Source organism: Copidosoma floridanum, unplaced genomic scaffold (assembly GCF_036245765.1).
Source record: "Copidosoma floridanum isolate Cflo_tuat_1 unplaced genomic scaffold, Cflo_Japanese_pri ptg000033l, whole genome shotgun sequence".
In the NCBI taxonomy this organism is placed as follows: Eukaryota; Metazoa; Arthropoda; class Insecta; order Hymenoptera; family Encyrtidae; genus Copidosoma; species Copidosoma floridanum.
The window spans coordinates 5,459,869-5,484,783 of NW_028321910.1; the positions used below are offsets into that span (position 1 = coordinate 5,459,869).

Below are 24,915 nucleotides of genomic sequence, written 5' to 3' on the forward strand. Positions count from 1 at the left end.
ATATATATATGTACATATAGAGCGCGCGGTGGCTCAGTCGGCTAGGTCGTGGATTGGCACGCGGGAGACCGTGGTTCGATTCCCGGCCAGTGCGACTTTACGGGCAAGTACCTCTGTGATTTTTTACATGTGCTTTTTCACCACGCAATGCTCCTGGAGCAGGGTGTAGGCGACCTCCTCGCAGCATAATTGCCTGATTTCCCCCTACCCCCCTCGCAGTAATGGGAGGCCTCCCATCCCTCTTCCCTTCCTTCTCCAAAGTGCTAAGTGCCCATAGTAGGGCCCTTATTAAAGGGGCCGGACGTAGAGCACTATGATATAGAAAAAAAAAAAAAAAAATATGTACATATACACAAGTAGATGCAGCCAGCATACAAAATGCAAAAATCCCCTAGAAACGATGTGATTCATAGAGCAATATCAACAAATCGATTTTTACCAATGATAAATAGATAATGGTGACAATTTATTAGATACTAGAACAGCTTTGTAGATTAAGAGCAGTTTTTTGAACAAGAATCATTACAAATTATTGTTTATTAACTGAGACATCGACTTGTAAAGTATCTCCTCTCACAGGAGTCTTTAATTTGCGTTAACTAATTAAATAAGAGGGAGCAGTTTTTACTACTTGTATTTTTGGAAAGAGCAGTTTTCAATACGTTGATTAGATACATTTGTTTACTAAATTTTTTATTGCGTTGGTAAGGTATTGAGGGGCATCGGGAGCTGAGAGAAGAGAACAAACAATAGAAGGAGCCAATAAAAATTGGGATTTGTCGAAACCTGGCAGGCAGCTAGGGTAGCCACTACCTTGGGGAAAAAAAAAAAAATCTTCCTACTTATCTTTGTCTGTGAGTGAAAAGTACCACCCGCGTTATTTTTTATTTACTAAGCACCAGGACTGGTGTGGATCGAACACACAACCTTCTGTGTAATAGACAGTTGCTCTACCACTTGAGCTACCTAGCCGTACATTCACTCGCACCATAAAGGTAGATAAGTTCTCATTCTTAATTTTCAGGAGCGATAAACTCAATTACACACCACGTTAAGAAAGGCCCTAGAATTATAATGTACTGCAATTACAAGAAAAGTAAGTTACATTCAGTTATAATAAGAGTAATTTTGAATGTAAAAGTATCTATATTTTCTTTATTATGCAGTACAACTCATACATCACTTTATACAATACAAATATACAGTATTTACATTGCATATTAATTATCTACTCTTACTTACAAAACGTTGTTATAAGTACCATCTTCAGCAAGGTTTTGACACTTACGCAAAAAGTAAAATTTATATGCCAAACCTTTTTTGCTTAAGGGTAGGGGGTAATTTTTCCACTAATGAAATTGGATCAACTTCAACGGCAACTAATTCTGAGTTTTTTAACCATGCTAATTGTGCCAAGTGCTGAAGTAAAAAACGAATATAAGTAGATGACTGTATGGTTAATAGAGCATCATTGTATATTGAAATATGTACCTTAGACTTTTTTACTACTTGTATAGCATGTTGAGCGCTTGTTGAACCAGATTTGACACTATTTTCTTCTTTACTGTCACCATTCTCTAACTTTGGAATCTTTGCCAATATATTTGGAAGACCATGTGATTTATTCATGACAAAAATAGTTGTATCGTCATGTAATATAATTATATCCTTATTATGTGCATGAAATGCGATATTGATAATAGGGAAAGGTCTTGCTAGCCACTGAGCAGGCAAATGTCCTTGTAAGCTATTTGAAAATGTAGTATACTTGTTTTTCGAAATACTGTACTCAATAATCTGTAAAAAAAATTATTAAAAAATGAATAACACAAAATTATCCTAATTTTCATGGGCAATTTTCAAAAATATTATTACCTTATGATCGGAGTAAACAATAACTAAATTATGGGTATCATCTTGTATGGCCATTGCAGTTGGTGGGCAAGAATATTTTAGAAGAGACCATCTACTTAAAGATTCAGTGCTTAGATCACCTTGTATATTATATACTACTATGTGACTTGCAGAATCAGCACAAACTAAATACTTGTTATCTGAAGAAATGCACATCAATCCAACTCTTTTGATTTTTTCCCCATCAGTTGAGAAAGATCCCAAGAAACTGATATCATATTCTTTGTTTACAGAATATAAGGAAATTACGTTTGCCTGGCCATCATTGTTAGCAGTAACAAACAGTTCATCGTTTGAGCTGAAAATCATTTTATGAACCCTCTTGTTGGGTATATCACTCAGCTGTTTGCAAAGATGAGTCTCTCCTTCAACTAGATTAAAATTAAATACCCTTAGATGACTATCTGTAGAATATACAATTATTCTTGAGTCTTTTGTTGTAGCACATGCAGTTATGTTCTCGCCCAACTTAGTTCTTAGTTCTAATAATTTGACTGGTACTTGATCTAAATGATAAGATTCTCCAGCATTTACCACACTATTCAAACTAACATCTATTGATCCCAGTTTCCACAATTCCAAATAATTATGATATCTTAGTAAAATGCATTTTGACTTAGAACACACGTGAGCAGCAGGGGATTGTAGTAGAGGTGGATATTTGACCAAAATTTTAGGAGGATAACTGGAATACGCTAGGTAACCATCGACTCCAGCAGAGTACAGTTTACCATTCGTCTCAACAAGCGCACGCACATCGTGAATGTGTATTCTTCTCTCAATGCTTCTGCGCCATTGAGTTTTACCGAGAGATTTGTTGTTTATCCTACAAAATGTTCTGATCACAGGGTCGACTCCAGCGCAATATATAACATTTTTGTCATCTGACAGAGTCATTGCAAGTATATCAGCAGCATGACTATTGTGTGATTCTATCAGAGTGCCCATATTGGGATCCCAAATTGACAGAGTACCTCTGGAATCACCAGAAATAATCATGTTATCTTTGGTGACTGATAAACACCAGACTATTGTTTCTCTTCTTGATTTTTTTCTAGCTAATAATATCTTATGAATGGCGTGACCGCTTGTGGCATTCCAAATTCTTACAGTATCTGCAGAACCACTAAAAATCATCTCTCCAGTATTATCCCACTTAATGCTTAAAATTCTCCCTTTTTGTTTGTCAAAAATAGTCTCATAAATCAAACTTTCCGTGGTTACAAAAAATGTGTTGATGCAGCCATCTTCTGTGCCTACAGCTAATCGAGTCTGATCATGATTAATATCCATACACCAAGCTGGTCCACCTGTTACAGACGTCTCGTTTCTAATCCCCAAAGAGTTCAAGTTGTACTCTGCAATCATGCCTCTTTGACCACATGAAAACAATCTTCGACCAATCCATAACATTGCCTCTATAGAACTAGTAGATTGTCCAACAATTGTTGCCTCTATGAAAGGAGCATTACCAATGTTCCATATTTCTATGGAATAATCATTTCTGCAAGACAATGGTACATATAATTACGTATACCATTACTAGTATACATTTTTTTCAATAAGACCTTATTAAAAAAGCAAGAGAAGCTTTGAGCACTTACCCAGAGCATTTAACAATTAAAAACGTCTATAATGCTATTAAAATAACTGCAAAAAAACTAACAAACGTTAAAAAATCATTGAAACAATTATTCTTTGGCTTTGGAACTGGAAAGACCCGACTTACGTTATTTCAGTGGTTTAATTTTTTTTCTTTAGTTTATTAAAAATGCCCTAGGTGAGCCCTTGAAACTTCAGACAAATATTAAAAATTTCTGTTTTGAACTTAATATTACAGGACACACAGGGATGTCAGAATTTTATAAGCATTTATACAACTTACAAACACCTAAGATTCAAGTTTTTTTTTCTTGTTTGATTTGTTCAAGACTTTAGTTCGGATAAGCTTGGAGGTAAACGTCTCAAAGAGGAACTGTAATTTGAAAGGTGGCCTATGAGCTAAAGCTTTAAACAAATCTGTTTTTAAAATGTAAAGTAATAAACTGCGACAAGAATTAGCATTTTAATAAGCAAAGTAACTAAGTTTAAATACATAACACATTTGATGTTGTGAAGTAACAAGTAAGCAATTTACTAAATAACTAACCTTGCTAGCGCCAGTACTTTGCTTTTTGGCTCGTAAGAAAAACACGTGACGGATTTTGGTTCTATGTTATAGAAGCGAACCATGTGTACTTTGCAAAACATTTTGCTTACCATTTACAAGAAAAAATTACTGTTCAAATAAGTCAAAACTTATAACTTTGTCAAAATGTTTTTTTCACGTATCAGTGTAATCAGAAATCTGAGGCTAATATGTAAGAGCCAAGAGGGCAATATAAAAGACAAATATTGTTAAAAGAGCGTCTTCTTCTTAGGGCGTTTTGGCGGCTCCAGTTGGGCTACTTGTTAAGGCCTACGCAGTCAAATTGACATAAGGTGCACAGTGCACAAGAATAACATTGGTTGGTATACCTATATACATGATGCACAGCGCGTTGTGCTTTACGTTTTCACATATATAGATATACCAACCAATGTTATTCTTGTGCACTGTGCACTGGGTCCGTACCATATAACATTTTTTCTGTACATCGGCCTATGTTATAACATATAGGCCTGTCGCCGGTGAAGCAAAAAAAAGTTATATGGTACGGCCCCTGAGCACCTTATGTCAGGAGCTATTCACATAGACATTTTTTGCTTATTTCATTGTGAACGTTCATATTGAAAAGGGGGCTCAAATGCTCCGCTAAACTCAAAATGAGTGAACAGACTGAACAGACCTATACTGTGTTCTCTGTCAGTCACATAGAGGTATAAGAATAGAGGGGAAAAGCGCTATACTAACCCATTAGCGGCAGCGACAGCATAACTAAGTGAAACGGGGCATCAATCTCATGTATGACTCGACCAATAACACAACTGCCAGACAAAGACAGATGCCCCGTTACGTAGCGAATTCTGCTGTCGCATATCACGTCCCCTTTTCTCCTCTATTCTTATACCTCTATGGTCAGTCAACATAGTTGCGACCACAGGCTTTGTTGCCTGATGGAAAAAGAGGCATAGGTCTGTTCAGTCTGTTCACTCATCTTGAGTTTAGCGGAACATTGGAACCCCCTTTTCAATTAATAAACGTTCACAATGAAATAAGCAAAAAATGTCTATGTGAACAGCTCCTCAATTTGACTGCGTAGGCCTTTATAGCGTAATCCGAAAGGCCATTAACGTAACCGTTATAGACCAAGAGCTGAGGCCGAAGCCGAAGGCCGAAGGGCATACGGATACGGCATACAGGTATAAGAATAGAGGAGAAAAGGGGGCGTGACCGCGTGACCGCGTGACTGGCGTGAGGACTTGAGGAGTGACCCGAACGGAAATTGTAAGTAGGCGATCAGTAGGGCCTACTGAGAGTACTGAGGCTGCCTCTCTTGCCAACTGAGGTCCTACATTGGCAGTGTCAGGTGGCATTTGGTAGGCCCTAAGTAGGCTGCCTCTATTGACGTAACATAACCACCTTTCAATCGATAAATATTGATGTAAACATTTGAGATTACAAATTATAATTTAATTAAACAAAAGTACTGCTCCATTTCAAACGAATCATACTTAATTTTTATAAAAATTTTCTATTACGGCATTAATGATCACGTGTAGTTACAAAAATATAACCCCAAGATAAATATAAATTTTATATAAATGATGATATAAATGTAACCTCAAAAATGTCTCATTCACAATTGATATCAAATTTACAATGTGAACATGTGATTCGTGAATTAATTCTGAGGAACTATTAAATAATAAGCAAGAAATTAATACAAATTAAATGCTCAAACTGCAGTTTACTTTTCTTTCATACAAAACATATTGATTCAATTAAATAATACATGAACTTGATTTGACGGCAGACATCTAAATGACAGTATACAAGCTGTTGGATGTTGAGTTTCATAATCTTAGTACGGTTTTTAAATAGTTTTCATTGAAATTTTTTGAAGAAACAATTATTATTTCTAATTCAGTACTTTAAGAAGCTTTGTTTGGTTGACAACAAATTTAACGTCTATTGATTTAGTCAGTCTCATATGTATAAGAATACTCATTAATCATTTGTATACCTAGGACTCAATGAAAGACACTTGTAACTTGTGTACCTGTGTATAATTTTACGCTACAGTTTACACAGCAACTGTAGCTGATACAATTGTATATACTATTCGTAAAGTAAGATAAAGGTAGGTTATGTAGGCTGCCTAATGAGTACCTCACGCACGCTTCCTCACGCGCCTACGTGTGCCCTCAGTAGGGCCTCACGAACTAGAGAGGCAACCGACTTTCATTTCTGTTTAGGGATATACGACAGCAGAATTCGCTACGTAACAGGGCATCTGTCTTTATCTGGCAGTTATGTTATTGGTCGAGTTCAACATGAGATTGAATCAACTGTAGGATTTAGGACGAAGAAGTAGCCAATAACGTGGCTTGAGCAACAAGGACAGATGCCCCGTTACTCTTAATTATGCTGTCACTGCCGTATGACGGAGTCATTATTCTCTCACCCTATAGCATTAGGCACCGAGCCGAAACGCGTCATCAAGGTGGAATCTATGGCTGCGTTCACAGTGAGAAAATTTTCTGGCAGCCGAGCAGCGTTGGGTTATAGGCGGATTCAACATCGGAACTTTTTTCCTAGATCGCATATATAGCTATACGATCTAGGGAGAATGTTCCGTCGAGCAGACAGCACAGCAGTGAAGGGGCATTGCCAAAGACACGTGGAAATTAAAAACTGTAATATTAATAACACAAGTGCCTATCACCCAATGACTCGGGGCGCTAACTGGCCTCTCTATTAAATAGTAGAGAATTAATTGTTAACACAAGTGCCTATCACCTAGTGACCCAGGGTGCTTACTGGCCACTCTGTTAAATAAAAAAGTATTCATTATTAACTCAAGCGCCTATCACCCGATGACCTGGGGCGCTTACTGGTCGCTTTGTTAAACGATGTATATTGTTAATTAATAGCACAAGCGCCTATTACCCGATGACCCGGGGCGCGGGCGCTTACTGGTCGCTTTATTGAACGATATATATTATTAGTTAATAGCACAACGGTCATCAAGTAATAAGTGCTCGTGCTGTTAATTAATATTTTATTATTAAAAAAGAGAGGCCAGTAAGCGCCCTGGGTCATCGAATGATAGGTGCTTGTGTTAATAATTAATATTTTATTATTTAATAGAGAGGCCAGTAAGCGCCCTGGGTCATCGAATGATAGGTGCTTGTGTTAATAATTAATATTTTATCAAATAATAGTGTAGCCAGTTAGCGCCCCCAGGTCATTGGGTAATAGGAGCTTGTGCTATTAATTAATACTTTATTATTTTATAGAGCGCCAGTAAGCACCCCGGGTCATCGGGTGATAGGCGCTTGTGTTAATAATTAATACTTTATTATTCTATAGAGCGCCAGTAAGCGCCCCGGGTAACTAGGTGATAGACACTTGTGTTAATAATTAATATTTTATTATTTAATAGAGAGGCCAGTTAGCGCCCTGGGTCATTAGGTGATAGGCACTTGTGTTATTTATATTACAATTTTCAATTTTTGCGCGTCTTTGGCAATGCCCCTTCACTGCTGTGCTGTCTGCTCGACGGAACATTCTCCCTAGATCGCATAGCTATATATACGATCTACGGAAAAAGTTCCGATACTGAATCCGCCTAACTCAACGCTGCAGCTGAGAATACTAGTACCCTTGAACTGGCTTGAACGTCAAATGACCCTAGCGCCATCTAGCATGATTTCGTGTTTCAAAAAAATCTCTAGGACTCTAGGTTAGCTGAGCATATCCAAGATCAGTGATTATTTGCAGCCTCGACTAAGGTAAAAGTACGTATTATGGATACAAATTTCGATTTTTACGTGTCATCGACCAATATTAATTAAAAAAATAGTCATATGTCCATAATTTTTGGTTTTAATAGAAGCGCTATGCTCTTCTGAACAAATTGACATTTTTGAAATGAAATTTAGATGTAAAAAAATAATTTTATAAGCAAATATTGACACGATCAAAATGTCCATAACTATGGAATAGCTAAAAAGTTGTGTCCATATTTATGAGACACAAGTCCCAATTATGAAATTTACATGTTAATTAAATGGGCTCGTGCGTTTCATAAATAGGAACATCACATATTGCAGGTTATGTTTCAAACTGTCCGTATTATGAAAACCGGATTCGTAATAATATATCTTTCAATATAATAATGTTTGAAATTGTTTACTATTTTTGTTAATTTGATACGGTAGTATTATAGAGATTCTTCAGTATATTTTATTTTTATTATTAGAATTTTCATGATTATTTAATCTTGAGTTTTCATAATATGCGCACGTTTCATATGACGTACTTTTACCTTATCCTTGACTAGCATCGGTTCCTATCGTGACAGCCGTTGCATCGGTATACCTTAGCTTTGCCCGGCGAACCAATGTTGATTAGACAAAGCACATTGTTAAACTTTCTAAACAATTTAGGATTTTTACTAACTCGTCATGGAATACAGCACATACGATATCGATCACCCCCTGGACTACACACATACAACCAAGCAGGGCATGCCAACGTAGCTAGTGTAAACCCCGAATATGGCATGCATATAACATAAAAGTTGTAATGTATTAGTACAGTTTGGATGTATGCGTGTAAGCGGGAGCTTGGCGCGTACGCCACAAGTAATGTAGCTCTGTCCACCCAGTAGAGCAGTTGTATGTACGCTCGTCATATGATATATATATATATACTTACGTCGCGTGTTATTAAATAAATGGTATTCTTTCTATAAGTCGATCACTATTGATTCCCTGGACCCCAGTCACAACATCTTGGCGACAAGGATGGGATCGGCATAGGAAGGAAGTGTATGACGTAAGTTGGACGAGAGTGTCGTGCATGGTGGTCAGACAAGCGTACGCAAGTGAGGTTACCTGGGTTGGTGACCCTGCACATAAGTGTCATTGCATGGGATTTTTTGTTTCCTTTGTGTGCGTCGTCCTGCGTGGTAAAGAGAAGCCAATAGTGATATTCACGTAATAATACCACGTGAGACTCGCGATAATTAGACGACTATACGCACTTGCGCACGCGGTAACAAAGGAACGACAAGCATCGTGTGAAAACAAGTGAGCGCGAACAAGGACAAAGGCCGTTCGAGATGATGTTCAACGGAAAACCCGTAAAAAACTTGGAGGAGATCGAGGAATTGACGGCATTTTCGCAACGGCTGGAGGCGGAGCACCAAAGAGCGAAGGAAGAAAACGCCATGTTGATCGAGCAACAAAAACAGTGGGACGCGGCGGGTAACTTAATGAATCTCGCGAGTACACAAAGAAATGCCATCGCGCCGGTCGTTCGCGGGACGTGGGGCTCGATCGGTGAATTCAGCGAAGGTGATGACTGGTCGGAGTGGTATGAACGCTTCGAACAATATGTACTCGTGAACGAAGTACTGGAAACCAAGCAGGTGTCACTGTTTTTGACGTTGTTGGGGAGAGAGGGTTATCGCCTTGTGCGAAATTTGTGTACACCCACTACGCCTGCTGCATTGTCGTTGCCTGAGATTGAGAGGAAAATGCGTGAGCACCTGCACCCGGCACCGAGCACCATAGCAGAGCGATTTAAGTTCAAGGAAGGCTGACAGAAGGAGGGAGAAGACTTGAAGCATTTTGTGATGCGGCTAAAGAAAATATCGATCCATTGCGATTTCGGACAGACCCTCGAGAGCAACATCAGGGACTAGCTAGTTTGGGGGCTGTCTGATGACAATATTAAGAAGAGGCTGCTCGGCGAGTGGGCCTTAACGTATCGACGTGCTATCGAGCTAGCGAACTCCCTGGAGGCGGCCAAGCGGGACGCAGCTGATATGAAGAGTAGCAAGGACGACATAGTCAACCACGTGAAGGGGAAGGGCGAGAAGAAGGCCAAGGAGAAAGTCACGTGCTACTGCTGCGGCCGGAAGGAGCATTTTAAAAGCGAATGTAAGGTTAAGGATTCTTCGTGCGACAATTGCGGTAAGCGGGGACATATGAAGGGGGAATGCAGGCAGAAGAAATCGGAGAGTAAGGGAGACCAGGGAAAAGGGCAGGTGCGTCGAGATAAGGGAACAAGTAGGCAAAATTACGTGTCGAACGAGGAGTCGAGCGAAAGCGGTCTGATGATAGAGTCTTGAATAACATCAAAACGATCAACGCGGTAAAAGGGGAAAAACCCCTGTCAGTGTTTTTAATGGTGGAGGGTAAAACCGTCAAGTTCGAAATTGACACCGGCTCTCCGATCTCGGCTATGTCATATAATTACTTCGTTAAGCACCGCGAGTGGCAAGCATTAAAAATCGATGAATCGACGCGACGTTTCAAGTCGTACCAAGATGACGTGATCGTTCCGCGAGGAACCGTGAGAGCCGAGGTCAAATTCAAAGATACGGTAGCCGAACTTGATTTGTATATTATTGATAAGGGTAGCGCCCATTGGGGGTCGAGATTGGCTTCGTAAGCTGAACATGCTTAACGTTGATCGTGAGAACAAGAGGTTAATAATCGGGGTGATCAAAAACGAGTCGGGAAAAATCGAAAAGGGGGATAGTATGAAAGTTTTCTCGAATCAATTGGGTTGCTATAATGGGAAAGAATTTACGTTACAGCTAAAAGAAGGAACAGTGCCAAAATTTTGTAAACCGCGACCAGTTTCCTACGCGCTAAGGGACAAGATAGAAAAAGAAATAGAACGTTTATTTAAGGAAAATCTAATTGAACCAGTGAATAGAAGTGAGTGGGCTACACCGGTAGTTCCGGTATTAAAATCAAATGGCGACATACGCTTGTGCGGGGACTTCAGTGTGACTATAAATCCGTGCTTGGAAGTGGATAGACATCCCATTCCGAGGTTATCAGACTTGAGTACGCGTTTGGACGGGGGTAAAGTTTTCAGCAAACTTGACATGGCACAAGCGTATCAGCAAGTTCGGGTCGATGAAAACTCGCGTAAATCACTCACACTATCCACACACAAGGGTCTGTACATTTGTAATCGTCTGATGTACGGGGTAGCATCCGCGCCAGGGTTGTTTCAGCGCGAGATGGAGTCGTTGTTAGGGAACATACCCGGGGTAGTATCATACTTCGACGATATTTTTGTGATGGGCAAGAATCAGGATGAGCATGACAAGCGTTTGAACAAGGTTTTGTTAAAGCTGCACGAAAGTAACTTGACATTAAAAGAAAAAAATGTGAATTTTCAAAAACAACAGTTAAATTCTTAGGATTCGAATTGAGTGCTGACGGTATTAGAACGAGCGTTTCCAAAACCAAGGCGATAAGCGAAAAGAAAAAACCCGAAAATGTAAGCGAGTTGAAATCATACCTTGGGATGGTCAGTTACTATTCGAGATTTATTAAGGGTTTTGCTAGTATAGTTGCACCGTTGTACGAAATGTTAAAAAAAAACACTGAATGGGAATGGAGCGAGGTACGTGACAAGGCTTTTGAAGATGCAAAGAGATCGGTGATTTCTCCAGAAGTGCTGGTTCACTACAGCACGAATATACCAATTAAAATTTCATGTGATGCCTCGCCTATAGGAGTGGGAGCTGTGCTATCCCATGTGTTCGAGGATGGTAGCGTCAAGCCTATAGCGTTTGCCTCAAAAATCTTGTCACGCGCAGAACGTAACTACTCACAGTTAGATCGGGAAGCAAGAGCGCTGGTTTTTGGGGTCATAACCTTCCATCAGTTCGTGTACGGTATAACGTTTACGTTGAAGACAGACCACAAGCCGCTGAGTTTTATTTTGGGGTCTAAAAAGGGGTTACCCCAAATGGCGGCATCACGGGTCCAACGATGGGCCGTATTCTTGAGCGGGTACGATTTTAATATTGTTCACATTAAGGGTACACAAAACGGTCCGGTGGATAGCCTCTCGCGGAATATTGTTAAAAAATTCAAAAACGAAAACGAGGTGGAAAAAAATGACTATTCATACCTGAACTTTGCGAATGATTTTAAACCTATCGATGTTGAACTAGTTAGGAGCGAAATGATGAAAGATGTAATTCTGAGTCAAGTACTTGACTTTTTGCGCGAAGGCTGGCCTGATCAGGTGGACACAAAGTTCAATGCGTACAAATTGCGTCAGTTAGAAATGACAGTAGAAAATGATTGTATCATGTGGGGGCATCGAGTAGTAATTCCGGAATCGTTGAGACAAAAACTACTAAATGAATTACACGAGAGCCACTGGGGCATTGGCAAAATGAAAAGTTTGGCGAGAGAACATACATGTGGTGGCCCCACATGGATACAGACATTGAAAAACTGTCGAAAGACTGTGAGCTATACTCAAGTTTCGCGGGTAATCCAAGACGTGCCGAGTTACATTGTTACGAATGGCCAGCGAGCCCGAATGAGCGTTTACACGTTGATATCTGCGGTCCGATCGATAATTGCATGTATCTCGTGATTACTGACGCCTTCTCAAAATGGATGGACGTATATGAAATGGCGAATATTATGGCAGTGAGTACGGTTAAAGTCTTAAGAAACTACTTCGCGACTTGGGGAATCCCCACAAAAATCGTATCGGACAATGGCCCGACGTTCACTTCAGACGAATATAAAAAATTTTTTTACACAAATGGGGTTAAACAAATTTTAACGCCACCGTACCATCCGTCATCCAACGGAGCTGCTGAAAACGCAGTTAAAACCTTCAAAAACAAGTTCAAGCTCCTGGTGAAAGGGAAGAATTCAAAACAAGAAGCGTTATCTAAATATTTATTGTATTATCGCTCAACGCCCCATAGTACAACTGGCGTGTCGCCAGCTGAGCTACAGGTAGAACGAAAAATTAAAACGCGTTTGGACTTAATTAAACTACCTATTCGCAGGAAGGTCGAACAAGCCCAAGCTGTTCAGAAACGTTTTTTCAGGGGGGATAGAAAATAAGAGTTTGAAAAGGGTGACTGTGTATTTTCAAAAAGTTTCCAGAGGAACCAATGGGAACCCGCAATCGTTTCAGAAAGGCTTGGGCCTGTAACATATCATGTCAAGTCAAATGTTAACGTAGAGAGCAAGATATATCTCGATCAACTGCGCCCTCGAAGTAACGATGTGCGAAACAAGATTTTTCCGCAGTCGGTTCCTAGTCCGGTATGGACCGACACTTCAATAAAGGCATATGAGCAACCGAGACCGAGCCAATCCGACGTTGTAAACGAAGAGCGCTTCGAAACTAAGAATGTCAGGTTGATGAGCGAATCGCGTGAGCGAGGTATGCAGGAGGCTGTTCAGACGCCCATCAGCGATGCCGGGCTGAGGCGATCTTCGCGTACAAGGAGAGCTCCGGAGCGATTGGATTTGTAAGCCGTCGATTTGGGTGAACTACAGTGTTACCGTCGGGTTCACTTGATCGCGAGGCGCGCCAGTTAAGGATGAAGGGATGTAATGTATTAGTACAGTTTGGATGTTTGCGTGTAAGCGGGAGCTTGGCGCGCGCGCCACGAGTAGTGTAGCTCTGTCCACCCAGTAGAGCAGTTGTATGTACGCTCATCATATGATATACTTACGTCATGTGTTATTAAATAAATGGTATTCTTTCTATATATCGATCACTATTGATTCCCTGGACCCCAGTCACAACAAAAGTCTTGGGCGATGCTTTACTTAACTTGCGTACGCACTTGTAAGCGACCCAATTCCTAGTTAGCATAGTATAATCTGACGAAATTAAACCAATGATTACGCCACCGTAGCTTCCTTGAATTTTAATCTTATAATTATGCATATTAAATTGAATAGTTTTTTATTGGCTTTGAACGTTACACCAGGTGGGTTTTGGGGCCATCTAACGAGCCCCTGTGTATTATAGACTTTGCGTACCGAGACTACCTATTACGTCTTATCGTCTTGATCTATGACCAGTGATTCCAGCCCCATCTAGCTATATTTGGTATTTATGCACTTATCAGATAGTGCTACCTAACACGTCCGTGCGTCTTTGGCATATCACAGCATCACCTAAAATTGTCTCCACACGTCCGTGCGCCTTTACTGTGCTCGAGTGCAACCTTGTTTGTCCCTCGCAGAAGGATGCGAGTGTTAGGCAGAACATAGTCACAGTGTCTTCCACCGTAAGACCTTACGTGCTCTGGCACCAGCATAGAGATAATATAATAGAGGAAGCAAACTGTATATTCTTCTGTAAGTGGAAGCGTATGGTCAGTAGACAGAGGAAGATGACTGATGTTTTGGTCTTGCATCTCTCTCTGCTCTCTGCATTGATTGGCTGCTACTTGACAGTGTATATAGTAGTAGTTATAGTAGAGCAAAAGGTATATATATTGAATTAGAGGCAGAAAAGGGCATTTAAAATAGCCAATCAGGATAAGAGCAGAGATAGATGCAAAACCAACACAATCTTCTTTCTCCGTCTACCATCTGTATGCGGTCACGGCTTGTTCGCTTCCTCTAGTATATTATCTCTATGGGCACCAGCCAGACTGGCCAGATAACTATTAGGTGTCTCTTACACCCCCGTGAATGGGTCCGATGAATACTAGTGTACGCAAACGGTCATGAGGGTATACAAGCGTAGGCAAACACGTCCGAGGAATACTAGCGTATGCAAGAATACGTGAACACAGCTGAGGAATACCAGCATATGCAAGTGCATGCGAACACAGACAAGGAATACTAGCTTACACGAGCGCATCCGAGGAATACTATATTTTATACGAGCAAGTCTCAGAAATACGAACTTATACGAGTGCATCCAAGGAATACTAGCTTTTACGAGTACTTCTTAGAAATACTAGCGTACACGAGCACATCTGAGGAACACTAGAATATGCGAGCGTACGCTAACGCATCCAAGAAATACCAACGCACACAAGCCTGCCCGAATGTACTCTAGCGTATCTGATGCGGCAGCATAACCGAGAGAGCGCTGGCACCACTGGCATATACGAGTGAGCGCTGACGCATCCGAGGATTCCGAGGGCACGCTAGCACAATCGAGCAGGCGCTGGCGCATCCAAGGATTCCGAGGGCACGCTAGCACAATCGAGCGAGCGCTGGTGCATCCGAGGATTCCGAGGTTGCGCTAGCGAATCAAGCGAGCGCTGGCGCATCCGAGGTCTCCGAGCCTCCGAGGTTTTGATCCAGCCGGGAACCGCGTTAGCATTACTTCAGGGTGGAGCCACCAGGGAGACCATCGCGTCTCACAGCATCAACGAGGTAACTCGCCACCATTTGCTAGAGGTGCTGATGCTCTCGAGTCCTGAAAAGGACTCGGGGTCCCTGAGCATCAGCACTTTGTCTAGCGCTTCATAGTAGGCCGTCTACTTAGCCAGCACCACTATAACCTTAATGCTTTCCCTTGCTGATACGTAAAAAAAAGTACCCAGCGCAGCGTGGGTCCACATGAGCCTGTCTTTCAACTCAAGGCCTTTTTGCCTTATTTTGATCCTGCTTGGGCCTTATCCCTGGCCTCTTTCAGAGCTCTTCTAAATAGAGGGCAGCTCCCGCTGCCTGCTTCGTGCTTGTTTTCCGATGTTGGGCAAAGAAAGCACCGTGCTGGGCCTGGACACTCTTTCTTCCGGTGGTTTGAGCTTCCACACCGGAAGCAAAGCTTGGATCTGTTTTCGTTCTTACAGTTGCCTGAGACGTGTCCATATCCAAGGCATTTGTAACATCTTAATAGTTAAATTATTCTTCGAATTTGGCAGCTTACAAAGCCAACTCGTAACCTGCCTTCCTTTTCTACTTGACTGGCAGATACTTCGTCCACCTTTATTAAAGCCAGCCTCTGTCCTCTGGCATTTGGCTTTAAGAGAGCTACTTCTGACTCCTGGCTCTGATGTCCAAAAGTACTAGCGAAAGCCTTTTTGCCCTTATCTTCCTCTACAATAGCATCCAGGTCTTGGACCTCTAATGTCACTTTTCTGTTGCTCATTTTGACAGTACCCTGTCCGGCTACCAACTTTTCAATTTGCTGTGAGAATGTAGTAGCATTCTCTGCACCTTTGGCCTTAATAAGTAAGTCTCCTTTTTTTGTAGTAACAACACTTTGGACTGCCACGTTAGCCTTATCGGGGTCAAAGTTCGCCTTCATCGTCTTCAGCACCGTTGCAAAGGTCTGTTCTTCAGCCATCTTTACTACTACTGTTGTTGTGGCATCCACTTTTTTCTTCTGACTTGTTTTGTCATTCAGGGAAATTTCTTCTTGTTTGCCACTGCCTGTTTTCTTTTTCTTTGAAGACATAGTCTGCTGGCGTTTCTCAGGGCTGTCCGATGGGCTCCTGTTTCTTTTACTTCGTTCTATTTCTTTTAGGGCAGTATTCAGAGTTTTTTTCTGTACAAGCCGTCGAAAATTATCTCGCCTTTGTTCCCTCCACTGCAGGGATTTAAATAACGACTTCCAAGCGTTGGTATACACATCTTCTTCAGTGAGACAGCCTTTTCTCAGCACCTCTGCCTCTTGAAGATGCTTAAGCGCGGCTTTGAGCCCATTTTTAACAGCGTTCGCTGAGTTGCTGTACTTATCGTTAATTATTTGTAGCGTCTCTGTAATGTCTTTCGTTGCTGATTGTACTTTATCAGCAACTTGCTGTCACTTTACTCTGAGCATAGCGACACTTTCTTCTAAAGAGGCAAGCTCCTCCCGGGTCTGGTTGCTAAATACTGACACGTTGCTGTCCTCAGTGTCCTTAGTGCCTATACTCGACAGGCTTCCTCTTCATCCTTTGTCTGTAAGAAAAGGCCATCGAACATTTAGCAGTCCCTGTTGGCCATGAGACACGTCTTTGTGCCCCCCCCCCCCAACCCAGAATCCGTGGGGCCTGCGACAGTCACCCAGGCTTTCACCGGATCGAAACTGCCGGCGGATTCCCTCAGAGAGGTTATACCGCCTGGGGTACTAGTTTTGCACCGACGTTTTTCATTTTGGCATCTTTTTGAGTGTCGTACTGACCCGCGAAGGCCAGCACTACCCTTTATTTCTAGAAATAAGTATTTGGAAAGGGTTAAAACCAGGGCAGCAGCCCTCTCTGTTACCAGAGAGAACCGCTACTTGCTCGGGCCGGCCGGGAGTCACCACTCTCCCTCAGTACCTCCCGCGGAGACTGCGCTGGCGTTGAGTAACAAGTCTAAAAATGGTGTTTGTGTGTAATGTATGTATATGTTGGTACACAACGGTCATCCCAGCGAGACGAGCGGCAGGTGTACAGTCCAACGACCGCTCAGACAACCCAACAAAACGGGCTGGCGTAAGACACTGAGGTGTCGCCATATAGCCTCCTCAGTGGTAGTAAGCCTAGATTAGTCGGCCCACCACGTCTTTTTTGTTTATGAGGCGTACAGCCATATCAGATGTGGTTACCCAGATTTATACCTGGGCCTCATCGTCTGGCTTCACCCGCCGCCAGGCCTCCAGCGCAAGCCCGGAAAAGGACCCACCACCACCACACGCAACCCAGAACAATCCGTAAGAGTACCTGTGTTTGTTTAGTGAGGGAGTGTGATGCATGTATCTGAGAAGAATGTTTTAACCGCCGCTTACTTCTATACTCGACGGGTGCTAGTTTTTGTTGGCCCGTATCAAGCAATGGAGTGCCACCCACAGGAGCAGCAAAAAGTGAAGAACAAGGAGCACAAGCAGAGCCGGCCCATGCATCCACACCGTTGGAGACATGGGGCACTAGTCCCCCGTCCACACCGCCGCAGATACACACGCCAACGCCACACACGCCTCCCGATCCACGCCCCCGACCACCACCACAGAAAGCCACCCCAGTTGCCCATCGTCACCTCATATTTTAAGAGAATGCCCCTATCCGCCACCCAGGGAAGCGCCCGGTATGGAGAAACTAGCGAAAACCCCACCCGGGAGCAGTAGTTATAGTAGTTTTAGTAGTTGTAGTAGTAGTGACAGTAGTGATAGTATGAATCCTTAAAATTAAGTAAATTTAAATGTAAATTAAAAAAAAATAAAAAGAAAATAAAATAAAATGAATTTATTCTAAAATGTTGTGATGAGTTTGTATGAACAACTGTGTATCCCCTCCCCCTCCCTCCCCTCCATATGCCTACTATTTTCTAAAATTTATTTTATATTAAGATTAGAGCTGCTTCAACAGCTCATTTTCATGTGATCTGTGAGCAACTAAACTTGCAGTTTAAAGTTAGCTATGGCAACAGTACAATATATTTCAAAGATGTGGCTCACCAGCTATGGAAAACATACCAGCAAACTATAAATATACACGATGCTGCTGCTCATATCCAAATTCAGTTGTTTTCAAAAACAAGTGGGCAGGAAGATTTGGGGCTGAAGCATATATTTTATGTCCTAATTTTCATAGTTGTGACATATTTGACGAGCAGCTTGTTGCTATACAATTAATGCGCACTGATATTTCTATTAAAAACCAATATACATAGGATTAAGTGTCTTGGACCTGTCCAAAACACTTGTGTGTCAATTTCATTATGATTTTATGAGAAATAAAATATGGATCAGTGCAAACTGTTGTATACCGACACTGATGGTTTTATATACATGAAATAACGAATAAAAATATCTATAATATGATGCGTGAGAATATCAGAGAATTTGACACGTGAGACTATCCTATCAACAATGACTTGAATATGCGTTGTGAAAACAAAAAAATTGTTGGTCTTACGAAAGATGAATGCAATGGTAACATTATGTTAGAATTTGTAGGATTGCGGAGTAAAATGTAAAGCGTGAAAAGTCAAAATCAAAAACTATTAAAAAAAGCTAAAAGTGTAAAAAGCTCCATTGTAGGAGCTACGATAACCTTTGAAGATTACATCAAGTGTCTGACTGAAAGTTCTAGCATCACTCGAGAGTAGAAAATTATTAGATCGCGTCATCATCAACTATTCACTGAAAAAGAAACGAAAATTGCCTTCAGTGCACACGACGACAAACGATTTTTGCAACCTGGTTGTACCGATACTCTACCATGGGGTCATTATAGCATAGTGGGAGATGAATCATCCAATAAGAGGAAAGGATCGATAGAAGGGGTAGCCAATCAGGTAGGAGAAGCTGCAAGGACTGTTCCTGTATTAGATCCCTCAAAAATAGACAGAACACTAGCAGATGAGCCTACAGTGGAGGGGTCGGTACCATATAAGATGTCGTCTCGACCAGGCAATCTCATTTCACACTCCAACAGAGGTCCAAGTAAGGTTGAACTCAATCAACAGAAGCTGACAGCACCTTTAAGTGAGCCACCTCGTAAAAAACCTAAATACAGTCAAGGTAACAAATTTTTTTATTTCTTTTATTTTTTTTTTTTATGGTAAATATTTATGCATATTCACACAGCAAATGTAATGTATGAATAATTCATGCTAACTTTCATGTTTTTTTGTTTTGTTCTGTTAAAGATGGATCTTGCAACACTCAACAAAATCGCTGATAGTGATTTTCTGCCAACGAAAAAACTTTCCAAATTGATTCCCGACCAAAACTATATGTCGTCAAAACTAAGAAAAGTTTATACTAAATTCGTACCCAAGATAGTTGCAGAACTTGATGATGACTTTCAAATTTTTTTGCAGACGAGAATAAGTGCAGTTCTGTTTAAAAAACGAAGAGTTCTATAATGAATTATTGGATGCTGTAAATGAATTTAAATTATTTATAGTATACAATGGAAAACATTGTATTTTCTTATGTGTGATGTAAAAAAAAGTGAAAAAAATTAAATCACAATTTTCTCTAAAATTTGAGTATTTATTTAGAACATTCTTCCTATGTAACATTTTCATTATTACTTGATACATATTACAATCTTATGATTTTTTAAATTAAAGTAATTCAAATATCTTAGTTATTTATTGGTCCAACTATTGTGAGTACTGTCAAAACCCTACCATTCAAAAAAAACTCGATTGCCACGCCTTTGAAGGATCTTCTCTATGAGGTATACATCAGGATGTTTTGTTTTCTGCAGTTCTTGCTCGTTGAAACTTCCAGAAATAGGTTGATCTTGATAATCTTTTAAATGAAACGTCGTTGAATTTGTTGCTGTTACTTACATGATTGTAAATGTTTCTGTCGACCAATCCAGAGTATAACCTTTTTCGAATGCTTGTTTTGTCTCGCTCACGCGTACTTTATCGCCAATTTTAAATTTTGGCTCACTGCTATTTTCACATTTTTTTTTAATTTTTTCAAGACTTGAACTTCATTATCATCAGTAACGTCTTTCGGTTTCAAATCAATTGTTCAGTGTTTCCTATTGTTATATAATTTAATTAACGTTTGAAACACATTCAACCACTTAGAATTGCCTTGCAAACTAAGTTTTTTCCACATCAAATCTCTTAAAGTACGATTAAATTGCTCACATATTGAAGCTTTAAGGGGGCTCCTTCACGAAAGTCCCCAAACAGCGATATATTATTTCTTGTAAATAAAAGTCTACTGAATTTAATGGTGGTCTAAATTATATTTCGAATGGGTCAAAATTTTGAGAAATCTGAGCTCAAAGTTGTAACTATTAGCACGTGTTCCTATGGGGCAGCGTGAAAAACAATTTGTTTTCGTACATAATAAACCTTAATTATATGTCCCAGCAGACTGAATATATACGTTTTGTAGATGAAGTCTTCCTCTGTAATATGCTGTATTAAAAATTGTGGATAAAGGACCATTTTAGCGAGATATTTGTGATGGAAATAAATAAATAGTGTCCGGGAGGTCAGGAGGTCACGCGGGTAGCAGACGTACTTGTTCACCTAATCGCGCGAGTTTTCAAAAAGTTGAGATTCGCATAGCTTGAAGTTTGTATGTACCTAGCATTATTTTTATCGAATAAGGAGTATGGAATTAAATAAATATAAACTTTTTGTATATTTTAAAGCTTCTAAATTTTTTTATATATTATTTTAACAATCCTGGAAAACATATATTTGCAATGACTACCTGGTATAACCTCTTGAGTGCCTTTTTTTCTCATATTTTGTTACATACTTTTTTTTCATGAACTTGCCTTTCCTCCATCCTCTTGAGACTCTATGTGCGTGGTATTCTTTTTTTTAGGTGGATTAGAAGGACCGTCATCCATTGTTTATCAATTAAATGATGTTAATGACATACAGATACTAAACACTATAGAGGTAGAGTAATAGCAGAAAGGCATGCAAACACGACATATATATACCATATACCTATATATTACATCACTATACTACACCAACACAAGTGGTGTACCCTCGTATGCACTAGACTGGTCAAAACAATAATCAATTTTTCATACAAAGTTAAACTACACACGTAAATATCATTTTTCCCACTTCATACGTTATTAAAAATATCATAATGATTTTCAGACACATTTGTTTATTGAAAAACAAAACTTTATTTTTTGCTTGTCTTTGACCTCAGCAGTAGTCGTAGGAGCCCCCTTAAGATTGCTGTAAGTTGAAAGTAAATTTATTTTATATTTTTGCATTAGATTTTGGAAGTTTGCTTTATAGAATTCTTTGCCACGATCAGTTTGCATGTTTACTGGTACCCGTCCTTTTTTTAAATATCGAATGCATTGCTGCAGTTACTTCTTCACCAGTTTTTTTCTTGATGGGTACAGCCCATGCGTACTTGGAGAAAATATCTATTACAGTAAGCATATACCGATATCCTTTGTTTTCGGAAGCGTAAGACTGCATCTCTACAAGGTCTGCTTGCAAAGTCTCATCTAAACCACGTATGTTGAATTTTCGGCGAGGATAATTACGCCTTGCTGCCTTATGCAGTTCCTCAACGATTTGCTCCATGTATTAATTGTCTAGGTTTAAGTTTTTTAAATCAACTTGAATGAATGGGAATTTTTTTTTGAAAGTTGAATATAAAAATCCGAAAGCTATCTGTTTCTTTTTTAACCCTTTTAATTACTTTAATCAAGTAAGCGTAATTTACTGCATCTTGAGGCTGTTTCGGTGTTCCAACATTGCACGGTCTTTTGTTATTTAAATCATACTGCCCATCTGTTGTAAGTTTATATCCAATACCAGGAGGACCTCGGCTACCACCTTCGGTTTCAACTAGTTTTCGACCGAATACATCGACACTCATTTTGAAACTAAAGCAAAAATTGTGCACATAATATATATATATATATATATATATATATATATATATATCCTCTCTCACCAAGCTCTTCGATGATAGATAAAATTTCAATGTCAAGACTTGTATTTCCTGCTGACTTTTCAGCTGTTAATAAGCGTAAACGATCTACTAACTCATTAGGATCATCCCAACGTATATAATCGACTTGTTGCGTTATTTGAGCAGTTTTATAATAAGGTAGCAACGAGCCGCTTTTTTTGCAGGCCATCATATCGAACCATGGAGTGATAATTTTATTGAACTTATTACTATTATGGGTTTGTATAGCTCCGGTTTTTTTAAACCCTTTCCTATGAACACTTGAAGTTTGTAATATTATGTAGTATTTTTCAAAATCGTCCCGTGTCAACAGAGACTCATTAGAATGCTTTTTGATAAGTAGCTCCATTTTTCCAGACGTCATTGGAAAATTTAAATCATTTATTTTGATACGATTGTTTTTAAAGTCTATTCGCGAATCACCAAGCTTGTACATCGCATTTTCTTTTCGTACTCTATACTTCAAATGTAATAAATCTTTTTGATTTTCATCAAGTATTTGTAAATGAAAATTATTGAATGAATTCTTACTAATTTGCACTGAATCAACTGATTGATTCTGAATAGTATTATTTAAATCAGTATTATATTACTTTCATCACTAATGGCAGACTCGAATGCTATATATCACTTTCACTAAACTTTTCTCTGTTTTTTTGATGCTTTTCTTTATCAACTTCATTATTTTCTTCATCGTTCTTATTATAAAAATAATTATGAGTAACAGAATTATTACTATTATTTTTTCGTTTTTTTGTTCCGGCAACAATTTCCATTAGAGGGTCTGTAATTGGTTTAAAAGTTTCACCATGCACTTTTTCAACCTCATTTTTCCCAAACTTCAATAGTCTGTACTTTTTTCTAGCAGCCTCACGTGCCTTTACTTACTGATGTAGAACGTCTTTCTCTTGTTCATACATAATGATAATGATGCTGACGATGATGATGATGATGCTTCAATGTCTTACGACTGACTGTAATGATTGCACTAGGTATGTCCTAAATGTACAGCAAAATTATCAAAACCTTTTCTGTAGCGACCATTATTCATTTGTTTATCTTTATTTATAACAACAAATCCATGTTTATCATCATTCCAGCTATTAGAGCATAAATTTTTTAATTGAATGTATGGCATGTCGGAGTTTACATGATCATTATACACGTGCTTCAAATTAACTACATCTTGTACGACTTCCCTTTCTTTGAGTATAACCCCAGTTAATTGGTGATGGTAACAATCGGCTAAGAATGTTATCTGTACCAAGGAAACTCTAAGATTAGGAACCAACACACAAACAATGTTAGTATTTATATGTCGGAGGGCGGGTTCGTTGCCCTGTCTAAAAGAGCGAAGTTGCTCAGATTGCCGATTATATACGATATTTAAAAATAATCATTATCAAGTTTCAAAATTTATCTGTTAAATAATCAATTAATTCCTGCACAATATACAGCAATTGTTAATTGATTTGATTTGATTATTACTTTATTAAATTCTCCTAAATATTCCCTTAATTTAATTAATTTAATATTTTAATATCTTTTTAAACTTATTCAATATTTATCTAATCTAATATCTTTTTTAATTCATTCCTGCCCGTTTTTGGGGTACAGATAATACTCTCAGTTTATATAAACGATTTCAAATCTTAACAGCTATTTTTCTAGTTTTTATCTTAAACTATAAAAGGAACTCGCAATCATACGTGGAGGGCAAGGTTTGTTTAAATAAGTACAATCAATTTATTTTTGATTAACTTATATTAATTGAATCATATGATTCTAAGGAAATTGTATCTTCAATTTTTACATGTATTAATTATATTTGAGTCATCGCGATTATTTACGTTAATAATGAAAAAAGGAAATATATAATATACTCGATAATTTAGAATTTACTTAAAATTTATCCGCCTTTTTAATAGAAAATTTTATATCAATGACAATTTGAATTTTCCATCCTTAATATCTCTGCTTAAACACGTTAGGTTAGACTAATACGAATTTTTATTACAACCACGTAAGGTTAATGTTAGGTAACTACCTATCCTACCGAGTCACGTAAGGTTAGGTCGTTCTCAGGGCCCTTGGGTGTCTTGAGCACTGCTCAAGTCATCGACCCAGGAACTTCGCCTAAGAACGTGGTCGCTAACCCTAGTGCCTTGACTACTTGGGGATGCGTTGTCTCCACGCTAAAAGCGGTCGAGCACCGAAAGTCCAAGTAGGAACCAGTGATGCCAGACGGTACTGCAAAGTTGCACATGCGCAGAAGAGCTTAATGCTTTTTTTTTTTTTTTTTTTTAACTTCTTGGCAACATCGGCATCAGGAGTCGATTTCAGCCAAATCCCATTCTTTGCTGCTCGTTCAATGCTCTGGCTTCCGGTCGGGTCGTTACAACACTTATAGCCGTGCGTTTACCCTCCAAGGCAATGGAGTGGTCGAAATGTCGGACCGATGTAGTTGCGGTCTTCCTCTGGCTTTGTATGGCGTGGCGAGGAGGGGAGGTGCGGCCGATGGGTGAGTTCGGTATGAAGGAAAGGAGGGAGGAAAGGAGTTGTACTAAGATCTGTATATATGTTCATACATTTTTTTTTTTTTTTTTTTTTTTTTTTTTTTTAAATTATATTTATTTATTCCCTTAGTAAATGTTTCTCTAAAGTCGTCATTACTCGCTAAAGTT

The 24,915-nt window shown here is 39.4% G+C and overlaps 1 protein-coding gene across 2 annotated transcripts; it reads right to left on the reverse strand.

Annotated features, from left to right (window-relative positions):
- Positions 1-1,135: 1,135 nt before the first annotated feature.
- On the reverse strand, positions 1,136-4,711 carry l(3)72Dn (UTP4 small subunit processome component l(3)72Dn). 2 transcript variants are annotated; one of them, XM_089597550.1, is made up of 5 exons: positions 4,625-4,711; positions 4,064-4,372; positions 1,876-3,418; positions 1,492-1,797; positions 1,136-1,419 (listed from the first exon to the last, which is right to left on the reverse strand). In XM_089597550.1, the coding sequence occupies exons 2-5, from the start codon at positions 4,174-4,176 to the stop codon at positions 1,303-1,305; spliced, it is 2,079 nt and encodes a 692-aa protein (XP_089453676.1). In that variant the 5' UTR covers positions 4,177-4,372; positions 4,625-4,711; the 3' UTR covers positions 1,136-1,302. The 2 variants fall into 2 exon arrangements, with proteins under 2 accessions (XP_089453676.1, XP_014215033.2); XM_014359547.2 differs by lacking the exon at positions 4,625-4,711 and having other exon boundaries at positions 4,064-4,407.
- Between the last annotated feature and the right edge of the window lie 20,204 nt (positions 4,712-24,915).